The sequence below is a fragment of the Gopherus evgoodei genome, chromosome 16 (assembly GCF_007399415.2).
Source record: "Gopherus evgoodei ecotype Sinaloan lineage chromosome 16, rGopEvg1_v1.p, whole genome shotgun sequence".
Taxonomy (NCBI): domain Eukaryota; kingdom Metazoa; phylum Chordata; order Testudines; family Testudinidae; genus Gopherus; species Gopherus evgoodei.
The window spans coordinates 3,636,583-3,657,110 of NC_044337.1; the positions used below are offsets into that span (position 1 = coordinate 3,636,583).

Genomic DNA, 20,528 nt, shown 5'->3' on the forward strand with positions numbered 1-20,528 from the left:
GGAGCGTGGTTGGAGCTCCCTGCATCCAAGTCACCTTCCCTACCTGGGTTCCATAAGGGGAGGGCAGGAGAACAGCAGCCTCTGATGCCTCACAGCCCAGCCCAGGTGGGGAAAGTGATTTGGGTGTACCATGGAGCACTTGATGTTGCTCCTCGCTCCCTTCCTTGTAGCCCCCCAGCAGGGCACAGAGGAACATTGGGGGGGGAACAGTATCTGTGGGTCACCGTTTGCCTCCCTGCCCCCATGTTCCTCCGCTGGGAGGAAGTAGGGAGCAATCTGGGCACCCCGACATGACACTCCCTTGCCAGCCAGGAGCTGTTTCTGACTACGCTGGCAGTGTGCACCTCTGTGCTGCCGCCCGGCACCCCCTGACTATGGCGCCCTAGGCAGTTGCCCAAGTGGCCCACCCCTGAGGCCGGCGCTATGCACATCTCCCTCCCAAGGGGGTGGCGAGTCTGCCAGTGTGCAGTGGTGTGTCTTGTGTGACACAGACCAAGTGCACGGTACATAGATTTACTCAATGCAAACTCTCCATGCTGCCAGTTAACACTGGCATCTTTCTGTGATCAGCCTTGGCCGGGAGGGTGAGCCTCAGGCACAGATCCAGGGCACACAAGCTCTGCCTGTATGTGCTACCACTCCCCGGGAGAGGCCCAGCACGGGGAGGTGGGGACAGGGCAGCCTCTGCCAGACGGTTTCTAATTTAGTTCCACTCTCTGGGCCATTTCTTTCTGAAAGTCTGCGGCGTCAGTGTGGGCCTGAATCTGCTCCAAGGTTCCCTGAGGCTGCTGGGCATCGAAATGAAGGAGCTTGGGGGCGGAGGCTGGAAGGAGCCTAGCAGGCCTGGAGGGGATGGGTGCATACTGGAGGAGGGCGTTCAGCTGGCTGCCTAGGAGGAGTCTCTGGGAAAGGCAGAGAGTGGACTTCCTCCTGAAGGGAGGGGCTCAGCCTTCCTGGGAGAGGAGGGGCAGCTTGCCCTGGACTAGAGCCCAGGGTGGGAGGAGAGGCCAGGTAAAGAGAGAACGTCCCCTCCATTGTGTCAGCAAACCGGCACTGTTCCCATTGACACCCGCAGGGAAGCCAGGCCCAGCAACTCTCACCCTCAGCTTTTGTAAGCAGCCTGCCTGGAGGAGAAATGAGCTCTCCTCTCTTTCTCCACCAGCTGGCATGTGTAGGCTTGTCACTCCCAGTCAGAAAGAGACTCTGGAGGGTCCAGCTGGCATTGCCAATCGGGCCTTTAAAAGTCCAGTTGGCGGCACAGGGGGCCCAGGGCTAAGGCAGGTTCCCTGTGTGCCCTCGTTCCACGTGGCTCCAGGAAGCAGCCCCCAGGTCCTTGCAGCCCCTAGGCTCATGGGCAGCCAGGGAGGCTCCGCGCACTGCTCCTGCCTCGAGGGTCGGCTCTGCAGTTCCCATTGGTCGTGATTCTTGACCAATGGGAGTTGCAGGGGCAGCGCCTGGGAGCGTGAGGGCAGCGCACAGAGCCTCCCTGGCCACCCATGCGCCTAGGGGCTGCACTGCAGGGACCTGCCGGCCGCTTCCCAGGAGCTGTGGTAAGCACCACTGGGACCCTGAACCCTCTCCTGCACTCCAACCCCCACCACATCCCAGAGTCCCCTCCCGCAACCACACTCCATCCCGGAGCCGGCACCCCAGCCCCCTCCCCCAGCCTCCTCCTGTACTCCAACCCCTGCCACATCCCAGAGTCCCCTCCTGAACCCATGCACCTCCTGGAGCCCGCACCCCCTACCACACTCCAACCCCCTCACCCCAGTCAGGAGCCTGCTCCTTCACCCCAAAACACACATCCCCTGCCTCACCCCAGAGCCCTCACCACCTTCCTGCACCCTAACCTGCTGCCTCAGCCTGGGGAGAGCGAGTGAGGGTGGGGGAGAGCGAGTGACGGAGGAATGCAGCGAGCGGGGCGGGGTCTCAGTGAAGGGGTGGGGCCTCAGCAAAGGGGCGGGGTGGGGTGTTCGGTTTTGTGCGATTAGAAAGTTGGCAACCCCAGGCATGTGGCTTGGCACCAGCTCTCACTAGGAACAGGTCTCTTGGCTAGGGAAGGGGACACCAGCAGCTGCTGGCATGTCTGGGGAGGAAGAGCCAATGGATGAAGTCTCCTGGCCCAGATTTCAAGGTCACAAAATTGGGTCCAGAGGGGCTGTGGCTGCTGCCCTAGGAGGTGCCCCACAGACAGGGAGGATCTGTGCTGGCATGGAGGGACCTTAGGAAGGCTGTGAGTACCCAGCCTAGCAGCTGGTACCCTGTATTCCCTTGGCAATCTGGGATTGGGAACTGTGCTGTGTCTAGGAGGGAAGGAGGGAGATCATGTTGCAGGTACTTGGAGGGGAAGGGCAGGAGGGTGTGAGGACAGTGGTATTTCAGGCAGGCAATACTGGTTATGCCCTGTCTGATTGGCAGCCATAGCTTAGGGAAATGCTGCCAGGGCTGTGTGAATTTTGCATTCTCTGTCCATGGGAGGGATGGAGTGTTTGCACAGTGGGCCTGGCTCTTGGCTTGCCAGAAAGGTGGTTGCACAGGGCCTGTGGCCTGAAGACAGGTTTGGTGTTTGTCTGGACAGTCCCAGGGCTGGGAAATTCCCATGCTCATTAAAGACACCTGGCTGGTTTGTAGAAGCAAGAGGAGCTGTGCACACAGGTGAAACAAACCCTTCAGAATGGCTCCCGCTAGTCTGGGGCTCCCAGTACTGCCTGCCGTCCAGTGAGACGTCCTGGAATCCGGGGCCCTCAAGAACTCGCCCGCAGGGGCACTGCTCATGGTCTTCCATGGCAGCTGCATTCATCAGGGCAGCAGGGGCTGAATGATGCTGGGGGAGATTAGCTAGCCAAGGTGGGGCTCCCAATGCTTAATTTGTAATAAAAGAGGTGCCGGGGCTCAAGCAATTGTTTTACATTTATAATTTATAACTGATTTGGCAAGTCCAGAGGTGCCGGGGCTCTGCCCTGGCACAAATCAAGCACTGGGGGCTCCCTTCCCCCAGTGACCAGGGGCCAGCCCTCCAGAATGAATGGTGACCTGGTCTCACTACATTATCCTCGCTCCAGGAACACATCACACCCTCCATGCTTACAGGTGGCTGTGGGGAGGAAAGGGGCAGAGAAAAATCTCTCTCCCCAAGGTCTTCCCCGGATGTCACAAGAGGAAAAGGCGGTAAGGGAGGCAGATCCTCTCAGCCCAGCACAGGCAGAAGCAGTGCAAACTGCTCACACTTCCCCCAAAGCATGGCACACCTCCCCCAGGTGCAGCAACACCGCAGCCTGTCTGCAGAGAGTCCAGCCAGGGAGCCCAGCAAGTGCCAGCTGATAGTGATTCTGGTCCACAGGGTTCCTGCCCCAACACAGCCTCCAGAAGATGCTGCCTTTTGGTCAGTCCAGCGCTGGTTTGCATTTGAACAGTACCTGGAAATAGTTCACCGTCAGCGGCGGCTCCAGGCACCAGTGCTCCAAGCGTGTTTCTGGGGTGGCAAGCCATGGGGGGCGTCCTGCGAGGGTGGCAGTCAGGCAGCCTTCAGGGGCGCACCTGCAGGAGGTCCACTGGTCCCACAGATTCGGCGGCAATTCAGCACTGGGTACGCCGAAGCTGTGGGACCGGCGGACCTCCCTCAGGCAAGCTGCCAAAGTCGCGGGACTGACGGACCTCCCGCAGGCAAGCCGCTGAAGCCATGGGACTGGGAACCTCCCGCAGGCGTGCCGCCAAAGGCAGCCTGCCTGCCGTGCTTGGGGCGACAAAAAAGCTAGAGCTGCCCCTGTTCACAGTGAAATCACTTTGTATTCAGAGTCCAGTTCCTGCTGTCAGCACTGGGGCCCTGAGTGTAGGTCTATGGACGCATTGGAGCAAGGGTCATCGCTGTCACTAGCTATTTATTTGCTGAGCATAATGCCTTTGCCCAGCACGCTAGATAACAGGAAAAAGCAGCAGCCTCTGCCCAGACCAACTTACTGTTCACAGCTCGTGCAAGCAGTGTGGTCCCAGCAGGCCGGACAGCTGGCCAGGAACAAACCTGCAGGCTGTGGCCCTCGTCTGGCTGACCGGATGTGTTCAGGGCTTGTCGGGTTACTACGGGAACACCTGCCCCAGCCCCATGATCTAGAGTCCACATCTGAGAGCTGGGAGACTGCCTTGGTCTCAGTCCAGGGCTGAATGCCTCAATGCTTTGCGGCCTTGGGGAAGCTGGTTCCTTGTCTTGAACAGCTGGTAAAATTGGAGTCAAACCTTAGGAACCTCTCAGAGTGCTGGAGCTGAGCAGAATTGAGGTGTGCTGACAGGTGGGGGCCTACTATTCTGGGATTGTGTTCCTAGGTGCCCTTCAGGGCAGTGCCCAGGCTATATCCCTCTGTCTTTGGTCCCAGATCTCAGTCCCCTGGCTGGGCCCCACTGGTGTATGGGGGAAGTTGCTCTGGCATTTCCACTCCATGCCAGTTTTGCTGCTCTGGGGCAGTAGGTCTCGGAAACATGAGGGAGCACGACCTTTGCTCAGTGAAGACAGAGCTGATTGAGATCGCTGCTGTGAGAGCAGCGGAGAGGCACTCCTTCCCCGGCTGCATTTCCCGTTCTTTGTTACTGGCGCTGCAGCTGTGGCCAGCCAGCTGCAGAGAGCCTATGCCAGAGGGAACAGATAGTGCAGCGTGCAGCACCCCCCAGGCTTCCCATTCCCCACTGCCCACAGCAGAGAAGTGGGGTGATCTGGGCTAGTGACCGTTCCTCTCTGTCCTGGCTCAGGCCCAGGTCGATCTGGCTGATCCAAGCCCATCCACAGAGCCCAGCTTTACTGGAGTAGCAGTATCCATCTGTGGCGGGTGTGAGTGGGCAGCGGGGAGGGAGGCGGGCCAGGCTCTCTGTGCTTGCTTCCCTTTGCAGCAGCATCTCCAAGGAGCATCCTTGTCCCTCTGTGTGGGGGAGCTCTGTAAACAGCCTTCTCAGCGTCACCTGGGGCAGGAGCAGTGGGGCCAGGGTACCGGCAGGGAGAGGGGAATGCCCCACTACAGACAGACTCTAAAGATTTCGTTTCAAAAAGACCTGCTCGCCTCGCGCAGTGGTTGTTGTTTGTTATCCCTGTTTGTTGTTTGTATAGCCCCAGTCACACTCCAGGAGCCCATGTGCTGGGGGTGCGTAACACAGAAAAAGAGCTGTGCTCTGCCTCAGGTAGCTCACCGTTTGTAAGACAGGTGGGGACAATATTGAGATGGGGCCCACCGGCCCCTGAGTATTGCCAAGGCAGAGATGAGTGCCTGAGTCTGCAGCAGGGCCCGGGGCCCATTGCCCTAGCTCAGTGCAGGTCTCCAGCATGCCCTCCCGCCCCAGTGCCATTGGATACCACAACCTGACCCCTGTTCCCACTGCTTAGTGTATTCGAGGCCTTCATGCAATCCTGCCCTCCTCCCCAGTAAGCAGGGAGTGAGGCTCTGATGCTCATGCGGGGTTAACTGGCCTCACTGCCCCAGAGAGGGCTGGGCCAGGCTGTGGGCAGGGCTCCTAAAGGTCTGAGATTTTGGCTGCTTATCCGAATGGTGCCTGTCGGGGCGGCTCCAGGCACCAGCGCAGCAAGGGCGTGCCTGGGGCAGCAAGCCGCGGGGGGCAGTCAGGCAGGCTTCGGCTGCGCGCCTGCGGGAGGTCCGCCAGTCGCATATTCAGCAGATCACCCACAGAAACGCTGTCGAATTCGCATGACCAGCAAAGGCCACCTGATGGCCATGTTTGGGGCAGCAAAAAACACAGAGCCGCCTCTGATGCCTGTGTCCACTCTGGGGACCCCTGAGCCCAACAGGAATGGTCTGACTCCTGGTGGCTCCCCAGCGTGGTGGCCAGCCCTGCCCTGCATGTGTCAGCCTCACACGAGGGGTGTCCCACATCGGCCCACCCTGAGCACCTGCAATAACATGTTTTTCGAAACCTCCATGTAAACAGCCAGTTAGAACGCGGCTGGCAGTGCTCCTGTCAGGCACTTTATCTGGTTGCAAATGTCCCTCTCCCACCATCTGCATCCTCCTTCCCCAGCACTGTGAGATTAAACCATGGTTTCTCTTTGCAAACATTGGCAGGGGAAGCAGCAGCTCCCTGAATGGAAACAATTGCAGGGCGGCTGGTTGCCTGAACTCACAGGCGGTCTCTGTGCAGTGTACTTGTCTGGGCTGCATTTCAGTGCAGAGGGGAGGTGGGATCAGCTGGCTGCTGTGCATTCTGCCTGCCCACTACATCCGAGGGTCCCAGACTGAGTCGGGGGCTTCTGGGGTTCCAGATTCCTCTCAGGTACCTGCTGGGTATGAGTTGGAAGCCCTGGGAGAAGCCCCCAGGGTACTGCTGCCTGAGGAATGGAGAGCCGGGGGTCCCTGATTAGGAAGGCTCTTAAAGTGGAGGACAATATTGTGTTCATCTGAGCAGACGCTGTCTGTGCATCTGCTGCTGTTCCGCACTGTGGGATACCAGCTAGGTGGGCACTGAGCTTGACCCAGTCTGGCAATGCTCATGGGCCTCAACACACAGGCAGGGAACTAGCTGAGGGGACAAGCACTGTGTGTGAGCAGATTGGCTGATGGTTAACCTCTCATGTATCTGCCCTCTGCCGTCTGCTGTGCAAACGGGCTGGTTTTCAGAGGGGGGTGTTGGTGCTTGATTGATTTTCACTGCACACACTCAAACCGATGAAAAAATATTTCCATCAATAATATCTAACATTGACAGACTGGCAAAGTGAGAAAAATGCTGCTTGAGAACTTACTAGAGTTTGATTTAAGAATATTTATTTGATGTATTTTGACATGTCATGTTGTCAATTTGTTCTTAGCTTTAACTTCTTGAATCCCAGCACCCACCATTCTCTAAATTATTGTTGTCTGGCATTTTCTGGCACCCCCATAATTTCCTGCAACTGTGAAAATTTAAATCAATTAAAATAATAAAAAGCTTAAAAATAAACCTTGATATTGCCTGTCTGATTATACAAAAGTAATTGAATTCTGCCAAGCCTAGCTATCATCTAATTAGCAAGGGGCTGTAACGTGGGATTAGGTGAGCCCTGAATCGCTCTCAGTAAAGTGGAGATGAAATGTACTTGGAATCTCTAAGCCTTGCTCCAGGGGAATTGCTGAAGCTCTGTATAGACTGTGGAAGATGCATTAGTTACAGTATCTGGGCAGTCACATGACTCCCCCTAGCTACACTTACACCTATTAGGCTCTATTGATTTCTTTGAAATCAGTCACTTCCGCTGCTGCAGACCCCAGAGGGCAGGGTAGAGTCTCGCTCCATGCCTGGATTTTGGGACTGGCACTCATCTTATTTCAGAAATCTCCAAAGATTGTGTATCAGCCTGGTATAGTGAATATCAGATTGATCTACCTGATTGGAATTTGGGCCTGCGCACTGCAGGATGGCGGAGGCTGGGCATGCTGGGCAAGCAAAGGGGCATTGTGTCACTCTCACTCTAGCAGATGTTCAGAACAGCACTGGTAGACTTTGGTGGCGGGGAGGGTGGGGCTGGGAGCATCAGGACAGGACGCCTCTGGGCAGAATGGGAAGAAGCAGGCAAGGGAATTCTGGCATTCCCCCGGCCAAAGAGGACTGGTCTGGTTTATGGAGTGTGTCGAAATGCCCCCTCCAGCTCCCAACTCATTGACAATTTGGCCTTATTAAAAATACACAGAAAGGGACTTAGGCCCCCAGTGACTGTCACTGGGAACTGTGCACTCAACTCTCTTAGGCATGTTGGAAATCCCCCCTTCACCCAAAGAGAATTGAAGCTGACAGTGTCAACAAACGTTATTCCCAATGCCCAGCCCAGCAGCCGACAGCCCTCCAGGTTTCACAGCCTGAGTGAACTCTTGTAGCTTTTACTGCCCCTGTGATAGCTGAAGCCACAAATGATGCTTTTAAAAGTAACTTGCAAATGGGACTGTGATGCTGGCAGATCAGGGGCTAGCTCACGCCAGGGCCCCTGTCTCATCCGAACATGGACAAATACCTAGCTGGAGCTAGTCTGGCTTGCCTGTGTGTTAGGATTCTTAAAGCAGGTATTAGAATGATAGGAATGTGTTTAGGGTTTAGACTTTATTGAATGCTTGTGAGTGGCTGCCAGCATTAATCTCACTTATAGCATTCGTACCCCATATAGTAAGGTAACATTTGAGCATTTGTGTTGTGAGCTTCTGTAACTGTATAAATCACCAGACAGGAGAGAGACATTAACTAATGTGAATTGCTGGTTTCTAACAGAGAAAGTCCTGCCCAGCAGAGAAGGTCCATTGACACCAGATGGACTATTGTGGGATATTAAAGAGGATAACATACTTTGTTGTTCTCTAATTCCCCCCATGAAGATGAGTCATGCAAATGGACTGCTCCCATCAGTTTGCAGCTCAGAGCACATGGGAGGAGGGGAATAAAAGCCGATGACAAGAAGGAACTGATATTCTCTCTGCTGCTTGGACTCTGGGCAGACAGTTTGTAGGCACAAGCAAGAGTTCTGGAGTGCTTAGCCTGGATTAGCCCTAAAGGTCATATAGAGCTTGCTTGTTATAGAAGTTTCTCTTCTCTTTTGAAACTTAACATTTAACCTTGTAAATAACTCTCTTGTTTCCTTTTCCTATTAATAAATCTGTGTCTAGTTTATCATAGGATTGGGTACAAGTGTTGTCATTGGTGTGAGATCTGCACTTGATAATTGATTGATGAAATCTAAGTATAAAACTTTCAGGGTTTGTGCCCTGGTTCTTCACAGCCTGCCGTGATGCTGATACTCACGATCTCAAATCACTGTAGGCAGCTTGACAGGAGCTATTGGTTTTGTGCCATTATTTTCTTTTGATGAGGAATTAGAAAGCCCAAGGAGGCCTCAAAGCCTCACTTGTTTTTATATCAGGTCTTCCCTGTGTTTTCTGGTGGTCCCCTTGGAGGAGGAGAAAACTAGAATGGGGGCTTTTTCTTAGTTAAAATAGAGGTGTTGCTCTTTAACTCAATGAGCTTTTCTCCCAACAGTTTGTAGTGCATATGAATTAAATGAGTTTTAAAAATCAAACAAAAATTAGAGCGTTTGACATACTCATGGGGGAATTCTGTGCTAACAACATAAAAATTATTTGCACAATATTTAAACATTCTGCATATTTTATTTGTCAAAATAGTGAATAGAATCATGCTGTTTTCAATTATTTTGGCAATTTATTTAAACTACAATACAATGGATGGAGAATGGGAGTGGGGAGTATTGGAGGAAATCTCCAACCCCCCTCTTTCTAAGAGTAATGTAGCTAGGTTTTACTCTTTATATCTAGTTATTTGTCAACAAATATATGCAGCCGTATGCTCAGTGTTACACCATAGGCAACTGAAGAGCAAGTGAAGGCTGGAGAATCAAATTCACAATTTATATTGGCTACTGAACATCTCCAGAAAGGTCAGTTGCAAGCAGTTCATGGAGCACATTGTGACAGGAAAATGTTTTAGTCCAAAAATTTAGATCAGTTCTAATCACTGAAGCACCATATGCATTTATAAGCCATACTGTCCTTTACAGCACAATGGCAATGTAAAGGAGCCATACAACTTTAACACCTGTTTTATACTCCTGGGGAAATTCACTAAGCACAATGGGAACAATTCACTAAGCAGGCAGGCTGCTACATTCTGCTCTGCCTTAGGAGACAGAGCCTGCCGCACGGTTGCCTCATCGGAAATACCCCGAAGCCCTGCCCCTCCACACTGAGCATGCCACAATAGTGAGCAAGAGGGACAGAGTGTGTGTGTGTGTGTGTCTCTCTGTCTCTCTCTCATGCATGGCTGTCGAGCCCCCACTTTTGGTGGTAATTTACTTCTCTGCCAGCTGCTCCGGTCACCCAAACTGCTGTCTGTGCTGCCGGGGAGGGGCTTGTGACCACTCTTATGGCTTCCCTTTGCTTCCCCATCAGAAGTCATTTTTCTATGGGGAAGCAAAGAAATCTGTGGGGAACATGAATTCTGTATGCGTGCAGTGGCACAGAATTCCCCCAGGAGCATTTAAACAATCTGACTAAAAAGAATTTCCCCTCCCAGCTGCATACTGTCTGTGATGTCACAAACCTCCAAGTTCCCAAATTGCCCACAGAGCCTTCCAGTAAAACAGAAAAGCTAAGACCTCACCTTTCTGATAGAAAAACCCATTAGGCAAAAAACACAGTCAGGCTTTTTTTATGCCTCATAAGGAATTTAAAAGGCCTATGACCAGCATTTTATTACTTGCAGGTCACTCTTAAAATCCTGTTTTGCAAAATTAACCGCAGCCTGAAATCATCCAGCTGCAGGTCCTTCTAGGCCATATGTGAAGAGAGATCTTCCAGGCTCCAAGCAGACCCTACGTACCTGCTTAGCATGTAACTTTTGGGGTGAGAGGGTGGCAGTTCAGAGGCCGGAAGATGTTTCCTGTTGGGGGTGTGCAGGAGGGTTTCACCAGCTCCTGGGGTGGGACCTGACCCAGGGAATAGGCCAAGGGAGAGCAGAGCAGTTTGTTCCCACGCACATATTACAAAGTCACATGTCACTGAGGAGTCACAGCAGATGGGAGAGGCTGAAATATGTGCTAGGATGGGGGTGCGACAGGCAGATGCCCATGAAGCTTAGGATGAATTCCATCATTTCTTTTCGTCAGCACATGCTGTTCCTGGTGGCTCTTCCCCATGTGACCCAGGGACCTCTTGGTGCCCACTGGAAAAGGAACAGGGGTGCGTAAGGGTTACAGCAATCCCCTGGGTCTGGTCTCTACATCATAACTTGCCAAGGGCATCGTGTGAGGTCTCTGTTGTCAAACTGGTCACCATAGCCAGTGTGAGTGGAACATTTAATACGTAAGGAGTTATATATCTGTGCTCTTAAGGGCTGTGAGTTGGAGGTGGTCACCAGAAGGTGATAAATAAGTTTCTTTCAGGCAGAAAACACTTAACTATCAGTCTGACTGTATGTTAAATTGAGTATTGTATACTTCACCATGGCCGCCTATTTACAGTCTGAGCAAAATGCTAATCAATGAAGAGATTGCAGAACCTCCCTCTCCGGGAGAACACAAGCAGCAGAGGGTGCAAGTGAAGACAATAAGGGCAGGAAGTTGGAACTGTCTGGAGTGCAGAGGGACATCATCACCTGGGGACAAGCGGCCAGCTGGTTGTCTGATGTCACAGCCGGTCTGGTTGTTCAATGCTGGGTGAGGTGGTCTGGGGGAGCTAACCTTTCCGAGACCAGAGAATGGCTTGTTAGTTCAGTTCAGGCTCTAGAAAGCTCTTGTGATTTTAGTTTATATGTAACCATTTGTTTCTGTTAATTCTACTTGCTACTTCTCTGTCCTGTGTTCTGGGACTGTGTGCCTGTTTTCACTGAAATGTACCTATGTGCTGTGAGTGGAGGGGAGCAGGATCCTGAGGTGTACCGGGGAAGCTGGGGGCACTGTCCCTTTGGGACCAGCAGATCTGTGAATTCTGTGTCTCCAGCAGAGCAGGGGCCAGGCACTCCAGGGCCATGCTTGGAGGGTGGGATGTGCCTGCCCAGGGACAGCAGGGCCTGCATAGGCTGAGAGGGCCGGGCTTGTGTTGCCTGTGGCTGGTGTAGTCAGGAGCTGACCCCAGGCAGGCACAGACAAGGCTCTGCCATGCTAAGGGAGGGGCGCAGCAAGGTGCCTCACAATCCTGGGTACTTCCAGGAAACATCACGCCCAATCTCTCATGCAGACTTTGCCCGATCACAGATACAGCGCGCTGTGTGCGTGGACCTGCTGCCCCTGCCCCTAAGCCAAGCTGCTGTGCCACCCGGGCCCCTTGTGCAGGACTGATGGTTCCCGCTTCCCCCTCGATTGGCCCTGGCTCTGCACAGCTTGGCTTGGCTGCTTTCGTTGTGCAGGCTCTGGAGTCTCGAGCTGTTTGCATACAGCAAAGAGCAATTTCCATCCTCTGAATTAGCTCAGTAGCCACATTTGCATTGTGGTGTCACGTGATGCAATATTGCCGACATTCTGTCCAGCTCTCACCACCCAGCTCCCACTTATTGGCACCAGAAACTCCATTGCTCCGCATTATAGCCAGCGTGTCACTTCCGAACTGATCTTACCCTTTGTTTTGCTCTCTCCTGGCTCCTTAGTGCCTGAAGTGATGGGCACTTACTCAGAGCGAGCTCTCCACTCGCACTTACATTCATCCGAGGTGGGGTTTGGGAAGCTTGTACTTTGCAAACAAAGCCAGGGCCCTGTGACATGCCGCTAATGACCTCGCTCTCTGCCTGTGTTTCCTTTACGTCAGAAGTCGGAGTGCTTATTAAGTTTGGAGGCTTACTCCCAGGAGCAGAAGAAGAGGATCTGCTGGTGTCTGGCTGAGAACATCACTAAGCAGCAGCATCCGGCAGCGGCTCCTGCTGAGAACAAGGTAAGGAGCTGGTGGGCTGGCCAGCTGGGCAGACAGGGCACCCTCCTGGCACCACAGGGCTGGGGCCTTCCCTGTCACAGGGGCTTGGCTCATCTCACATTCCTGCAAGGACCCACTCTCTCAAAAACCAGCTTGAGCCAGGGGTGCTGCCAGCTCACATCAAGGGGCTGCTGGGACTGCAGCTTCCGAGGCTGCACTGGAGAGAGTGTCACTGGATTTACAGCCACTGACCCAAGCTGAGCCAGCCTTTGGCAAACTGGCCCCTTTCCATGCTCCCTGGGTATCTATTTGGAGAGCGGAGGCTGCACAGCTCCAGCACACGGACTGTCCCCAGAGATAATACCTGGCTGCAGGGCAGGGATGACCACAGAGGGAAGCAGCACCTGGCAATGCACACAAGGTTCAGTCTGTGAACTCTGGGCCCTATTGAAAGGCCAGAGCCACGAGGGCCCTGCATAGCTGCACTGCAGGGACCCGGCCTGCTTTCCCCAGCAGGGTGGCCTCAGGCTGGCCCCGGCGGCCTGGTGTCGTGGCACGGAGAGGCCCTCTTTATCCTACACATTGAGGTGGCAACACCTGCTCTCCTGCATTAAAGAGATTCAGTCGTCTTGTGAGCCGGGGAGCCTGGAGTGCTCCGTGCGGAGAAGGAGCAGAGTGTGCGAAGCTGCTAACGTGTCCAGTCCCTGCCCTGGCAAGAGACCCCAGGTCTCCTTGGGCACTGCTGAACCTGCCAGCAAAGGGCCTTCTAGTGCCAGGCGCTTTCCGTGATGGGGCCCTGGCTTCCCTCAGGAGCTGGGCTCACTCCCTGGTTTCAGTGGGAGCAAAGAGGGGTTGTCTGGTATTTCTACCATCAGGGGCTTGCAGCCATTCACTCAGCCCTGCTGAGGACTTGAGCAGCTGGCCACGGTGGCAGTGCTCGTACAGAGGAGCTCAGTCTAAACCCCTAGAGATGCCGTGGTGGGGGGAATACCTGGGTCCTGTCCACACAAGCGTGTCCCCGTGGCTCTGCTGGTGGAGCTGCACCGCTCCTAGAGCAGTGCTGGGAGAAGAGTTAAAGCTTTGCCCGGAAGAACAGTTAAAGCTTTGCCCAGACACCCCTGGCCAGCTCATGTTCGGCCTTGCTAGCGGCGCAGCCTGAGGCTTTCATTCGTGCTGCGTTTGCAGACACAAGGTGAGTGCTGAGGGACAGAAGGTCTCAGCTGTCTGCCTGACTCATGTGCAGAGAGAACGTGGCATTTACTTTGCAGCGTCCCAAACTGGGTCAGCACAAACTGACTCTGCAGGAGACAGAGCTTCTAAACACCGTCTCCCTCGGATTTCAAAGGAGCTGGAATAGCTTTGTGAGGCAACAACAAACAAGTCTGAGACCCCTGATTAGTAACTAACCCCCCAGGAAATGTAAATAACCTGGGGTCAGCTAATGGCCTTCCCCTCCTCCGTCAGATGACAGGGCTCTGTATCCATCCATCCCGTGGGGCTTAGCTGACCCCTACTCGGAACGAGACCTGCCGTGTGTGTTTGTGGTATTGCAGTTTAGGCTATTGCCAGGACAATGTGTGAACCTAAGCCCAGCTGAGGTCTCAGCAGGGAGGAGTGGTGCAGCTCCACTTCCGGATGTGCCAACGGGTTTGTGGGTGATTCGGGAGGCTTGGCCCGTTTTCAGTCCTTTTCCTCCTTTCATCTTCAAACACCATGTCCGTGGCTGGGGCATGCAAGCTATGGGGCATCCCCTGATCCCATACAGTCCCTTCCACCACTGCAGAGCTCAGCACAATGATAGGGTGTGCCTGTGTAACCAGTGTTCCTAGGGAAGACTTTAGATCCTAGCTGTGCATAGTCTGGTGTTTGCGTCATTCCTCAGACCAGGGGAAGAGTGAGGATGAGTCTGTGCGGAAAGGACTGGAGCAGGTGCCGTTCCTGGGAATAGGGTAGAGGAAATGATCTGAGAGACTAAATGCCAACAGGAACCCTGGCAGGAGCTCTTATACTGAAGTGCTAGTGAGTTGTGTGATCTGGCCTCTGAGTGCTGATGACACAGGCAGTTTGCTCTGGCACTGAGGGCTTTGGCTGTGCAGGGTGATACACACAGCTAGGGGCTGTGCAAGAACTCACCTGACAGCACTCAGATGAGATGAATCGGTCACTGATCTTAGCCAAGGTGTAAGGATTTGCTGTGGTTTATGTGCTGAGTCAGCAGGGATCCTGTCAACAGTTCTAGAGCCAGTGTTCAAATCATTTCCCTCAAAAAGCTCTGCCCAGTCTGGCTTGGCTCTAAGATTCATCAGGGGATTCCTCTAGAGTCAGCATTTGCAGTGAGTCCAAATCAGGGGAGTGATGGTGGTGGCTTTTGTGCCCTGAGAATGAACCGATCTCATAAAGGAGGCTCTTTGTTGAGTCCAATCACAGAGGAAGCTGCAAGGTCTCGTGTGTCTGTCCTGCAGCTGGCAGGGCTGGCGCTGGGGAGCTGGTGCTCAGAGTATGGACTGGCCAGCTCTCGCCATCTCCCATGGCTTCGGAATGGGTGGACTAAATGCCAAGTAAATTCCTTGCCAAACCCATTGGAATATGCTCATGCAGTCCCGGGGTCAGTGGGGATTGTCTCTTCCGCAGTGCTGTGTATTGTTCCCACTGGCTCAGAGGCAGCAGGCGAGGAGGAGGCTGGGACATGATGAGAACGTTGCAGCTGAAGACACTGTTGGTGCTATTTTATTAAATGAACCGAGGCACAGAAAGGGCAGGCGGCTTGCCCCGTGGCACCCAGGGAATTGCTTCAGACCTAGAGCCCACGGGCTGCCTTCTCCGCTGGGAGAACACCCTGGGCATGGCGGGAGGAGGGGACACCACTGAGCTCTGATTCTGGGATCAGCCCTAGCACAAATGAGAGTAGCCTGGGGCTCTTCTAGTCTCCTTTGACTGGCTCTGGCCATGGGGCCAGAGTAACCGAAGTGCCACCTCTGTCCTGCCCTGACACACCCAAGCAGACCAGCTGGGGAGATCCAGCAGCTTTCTGGCTTCCTTGTGCTGCCGGAACAAAGATGAGATTCTAACCTGTATCTGCCAGACCCCCACCTTACCCCTGCCTATCTTCATTCCTTGCAGACCCCAGCGGCAGCGGGCAGGATTGAACTGGGGACCTCTGGAGCGTAGTGCACGAGCCTCTACCACATGAGCTAAAAGCCAGCTGCCTGTTACCTAAGGCTGTAGAGCAGACTTACTAATTGCTCCCTAAGTGGTCTCAGTGCCACTACATGGGCCAGAACACCACACCCCAGAGGTGTGGGGGTTACACAGGCACTCCCATTAGGCATTAGCACTGACTCCTGGTGCTCCTGGCTCTTTGGGCCCAGTCCCTCCTTTATGGCTGGGGTACATCGAATTTTCTAGCCGAATAGCATCTGCTTCCAGATGTGTGTGGACTCTGGTATTTCCCAGCATGCTAACTGCAGTGGAAATCTGCACTTCATGTACTGTGCTGGTAGAGCGCCCGTCAGTGGGGGACAGCTGGTATTGGCTCCTGATCCAACCCCGGTCCCTCCCATAGAGAAGGTTTGCAGGGAGCAGCAGGGGTTTGTTAGGCAGAGTCCTCAGCCTTCTATCTTGCTGCCAGGACTCTTCTGCTTTTTGTTTTAGTGCTGGCAGCTGAGAGGGCCACTTGCAGCAGGGTTGTGGGAGTGGGAAGTGGGGTGGCTTGCAGTCAGCTGAGGCACAGCTGGGCAGCTGCACAGCACACTGGGCTGCCCATGTGAGACTGGCACACTTGGTACAGGCCATGCTGCCCCTCCTGCTTTTGGCAGCCTCCTGTGCTGCAGCTGCCTATGTGGACCAGGGGTGAGACCGTGGGCAGTTGGAAAGCTTGGTCACATGTGGTGTAAAAAGCCACCTCAAGGTCACCTCGACTGGCAGGACAGTGTCTCCTGAGGGTAGTTCTGACCTTGGGCTGTAGGACTGCAGATGACAGCAACCGTCTCCCATGCAGACTGGGGACTAAGCTATGGCCAGTGCATCTCAGCTCAGAGAATCCAGGGCCCACGCTCCCTACTGCACTGAGACATGGGACTGGTTGAATAGTTGTGGAGGGTCTTTGTTTCAGGAGAAGGGTGTTGCGTGATGCACTCCCCGAGTGACAAGTGTGAGTTTTTTAATGGTTGTATGAACATGCTGTAGCAGTGGTCACACTAGTGCCAAAGATAGAGGAAAAATCACCTCCCTTCTCTTACTCGAGATTCCCCTCTTCATGCATCCAAGGATGGCATTAGCCCCTTTGGCCCAGAGCATTGCACTGGGGATTCATGTTCAGCTGATTCTCCACGATGACCCCCTACCCCTTCTCAGAGCCACTTCTTCCCAGGATAGAGTAAGTACGGCCTATATTGTCCCAGGTTAGTGTAAGGAAGTTTCCCATACTGTCAGAATGGCCTACCTTTTCTTCCTAGACGTATGACTTAAAGTTTGGCCGTACTGAAAAGCATGATGCTTACTTGCGCTCAGCTCACCAAGCGAGTGACCTGTCCTCCTCTTTATTTATCACTCCCCCAGTCTTTGTGTCCTCTGTAAACTTATCAGTGATTTTATTATTTTCTTCCATGCCATTGATAAAAATGTTAATAGCATAGAGCCAACCAATCCCTGTAGGACCTCACTAGAAACACACCGCTTGAAGATGATTGCCTGTTTACACTTACATTTTGAGACCTATCAGTTAGCCAGTTTTAAATCCATTTAATGTGTGCCATGTTGATTTTGTATTATTCTAGTTTCTTAATCAAAATACAGTGTGGTACCGCGATAGTCAAACGTCTTACAGCAGTATAAGTATATTGCATCAACACTATTCCCTTTATCCACCCAACTTGTAATCTGATAAAAAAAAAATGTCAGGTTAGTGTGACAGGATCTGATTTCCATAAACCCATGTGATTGGCATTAATTTAATGCTTTATTAATTAAGTCTTGTATCAGCAGCTCCATTATTTTGTCTGGGATCAATGTCAGGCTGACAGGCCTTTTAACTATCTAGTTTATCCTGTTTAAACAGTGGCACAACATTAGCTTTCTTCTAGAATTTCCCCAGTGTTTCAACAATTATTGAAAATCAAAATTCATAGTCCAGCAAGCTCCTCAGCCAACTCTTTTTAAAACTGCTGAATGCAAGTTATCCAGACTTGCTGATTTAAAAGTGCTTAAATTTAGCGACAAGATGGGTGAGGTAATATCTTTTATTGGATCAACTCATACTGGTGAGAGAAACAAGTTTCGAGCTTACACACAAAGCTTTTCTTTCTCACCGACAGAAGTTTGTCCAGTATTACCTCACTCATCTTGTCTCCTTAATATCCTGGGACCAACACAGCTACAACAACACTGCATATAACTTTCATAGCTGCTGTTTAACATCCTCCTCAGTTACAGTTGGAATGGAAAGTGTTTTATACTTATGTAGTCATACGATATGAGTACATCATATGGTCCCCCCCAAATGCAGAACAGAAATAGTTATTGAACACTTCTGCCTCTTCTGCAATTTTTTATTGACAATTCTACCATTTCCATCTAGTAATGGACCAATACTGTTACTAGGATTCTTTCTGATCCTAGTATGCTTAAATAATTCCTTCTTATTGTTCTTAACTCTGCTGGCTATAGAGGGATTCTTGTGTCCTTTTGCTTCCCTGATCAGTCTGCTGCAGTTCTGGCATCTGATTTATATTCATTGCTATCAATTTCCCCTTCTTCCATTTGTTATCTATTTTTTGTTGTTGTTATTATTTATAGTTGCCTTCATTTCCCCTCTAAGCCAGGTTGTTGATTTTAACCAATGAGGCCTTCTTTCTCAGTTGTGGCTTTTTGGGCATCTAGTAAAGTGTTCTTAAGTGAGTCCCAATGATCATTCATGTTTTTCTGTTTAAATTCATCCTTCCAGCTGATTTGGCTTTTAATTGTTTTCAGCTTTGTGAAAAACTGACCCTTGAAAACACCAAGTATATATATTATACTTGGTGCTTTCAAAGGAGAAAGACAATAACAGAAAATGTGGAAATGGCAGCAGTGCTAAATGACTTTTTTTTTTGTTTCAGTTTTCACCAAAAAGGTTAGTAGGGATTGGACATCTAACCGTGAACATCAGTAAAAATGAGGTAGAGTTGAGGCTAAAATAGGGAAAGAATAAGTTAAAAAAATAGATAAATTAGACATCTTCAAATCAGCAGGGCCTGATAAATGCATCCTAGAATACTCAAGCAGCTAACTGAGGAGATATATGAGCCATTAGCAATTATCTTCAGAAACTCATGGACAACAGGAGAGATTCCAGAGGACTGGAAGAGGGCAAATCTAATGCTAATCTATGAAAAGGCGAATTAGGACAACCCAGGGAATTACAGACCAGTCAGCTAAATTTCAGTGCCCAGAAAGATAAGGGAGGAAATTCTCAAGCAGTCAATTTGCAAACACCTAGAAGGTAATAAGCGTGGATTTGTCAACAACAAATCATGTTAAAGCAACCTAACTACTTTCTTTTACAGGGTATACAATAACAAGCCTTGTGGATGGGGAGTGACAGGGGAGCAATAAACATGGCATATCTTGACTTTAGTAAGGCTTTCGATACTGTCTTGCATGATCTTCTCATAAACAAACTAGGGAAATACAAGCTAGATGGATCTACTATAAGGTGGGTGCAAAACTGGTTGGAAAATGGTTCCCAGAAAGTAGTTATCAGTGGTTCACAGTAAAGCTGGAAGGGTTTGAACTGTATTGGGTTTGTAGATAACAAATGTGATCAAGTCAAAATAAGCAATTTTAGGTCTGTGATCAATTCTTCATTGTCCATCAAAACAAAGTTGCCAGCAGCAGCACAGAAGTAAGAGCATCAGTACCACGACCCCCCTCCTATCCTACAATAACCTTGCAACCCCCACCCCCCAGCTCCTTTTTGGGTCAGGACCCTACAATTACAACAAAGACTGCTGCACTGGGCAGCACAGTATGGGAAGGAGGTGACCAGCCCTCTGTGGAGAAAGAAGTGGTTCAGGACTATTTAGAAAAACTGGACGAGCACAGGGCCAGTGCAACCATTTAAGCGAACTAGGTGGTCGCCTAGGGCAGTGGGATTTGGAGGGCGCCATTTTCTTCAGCAGTGACTGCGGCGGCTGGCTCTTGGGAGGTGCCTCGGGGGGGGCAGCCAGGGGGGGATGCTTCAGGGCGGGGGGGGCACAAGGTGGAAGTTTCGCCTAGGGTGCAAAACATCCTTGCACCGGCCCTGGACAAGCACAAGTCCATGGGGCCGGATGCACTGCATCCAAGGGTGATAAAGGAGTTGGCGGATGTGATTGCAGAGCCATTGGCCATTATCTTTGAAAACTCATGGCAATCAGGGGAGGTCCCGGATGACTAGAAAAAGGCTAATGTAGTGCCCATCTTTAAAAAAGGGAAGGAGGAGGATCTGGGGAACTACAGGCCAGTCAGCCTCATCTCAGTCCCTGGAAAAATCATGGAACAGGTCCTCAAGGAATCAATTCTGAAGCACTTAGAGGAGAGGAAAGTGATCAGGAACAGTCAGCATGGATTCACCAAGGGCAAATCATGCCTGACCTGATCGCCTCCTATGAGGAGATAACTGGGTCTGTGGATGAGGGGAAAGCAGTGAACGTGTTATCCCTTGACTTTTTAGCAAAGCTTTTGATATGGTCTCCCACAGTATTCTTGCCAGCAAGTTAAAGAAGTATGGGCTGGATGAATGGACTATAAGGTGGATAGAAAGCTGGCTAGATTGTCGGGCTCAACGGGTAGTGATCAATGGCTCCATGTCTCGTTGGCAGCCGGTATTAAGTGGAGTGCCCCAAGGGTCGGTCCTGGGGCCGGTTTTGTTCAATATCTTCATTAATGATCTGGAGGACGGTGTGGACTGCACCCTCAGCAAGTTTGAGATGACACTAAAGTGGGAGGAGTGGTAGATATGCTGGAGGGCAGGGATAGGATACGGAGGGACCTAGACAAATTAGAGGATTGAGCCAAAAGAAACCTGATGAGGTTCAACAAGGACAAGTGCAGAGTCCTGTACTTAGGACGGAAGAACCCCATTCACTGTTACAAACTAGGGACCGAGTGGCTAGGCAGCAGTTCTGCAGAAAAGGACCTAGG

General features: G+C 51.8%; 1 protein-coding gene across 6 annotated transcripts in view; it reads left to right on the forward strand.

The window, feature by feature from the left end:
* The window catches only part of RGS3 (regulator of G protein signaling 3), a 232,180-nt gene that overhangs the window by 155,165 nt on the left and 56,487 nt on the right, over window positions 1-20,528 (forward strand). For 5 of the 6 annotated variants that reach the window (XM_030535444.1, XM_030535445.1, XM_030535446.1 and 2 more), the window contains one exon: window positions 12,267-12,389. In XM_030535444.1, coding sequence (XP_030391304.1) covers window positions 12,267-12,389 — 123 coding nt within the window. Of the gene's footprint in view, window positions 1-2,040; window positions 2,234-12,266; window positions 12,390-20,528 lie in introns of those variants that run through there. The other variant, XM_030535452.1, reaches the window with a different exon arrangement.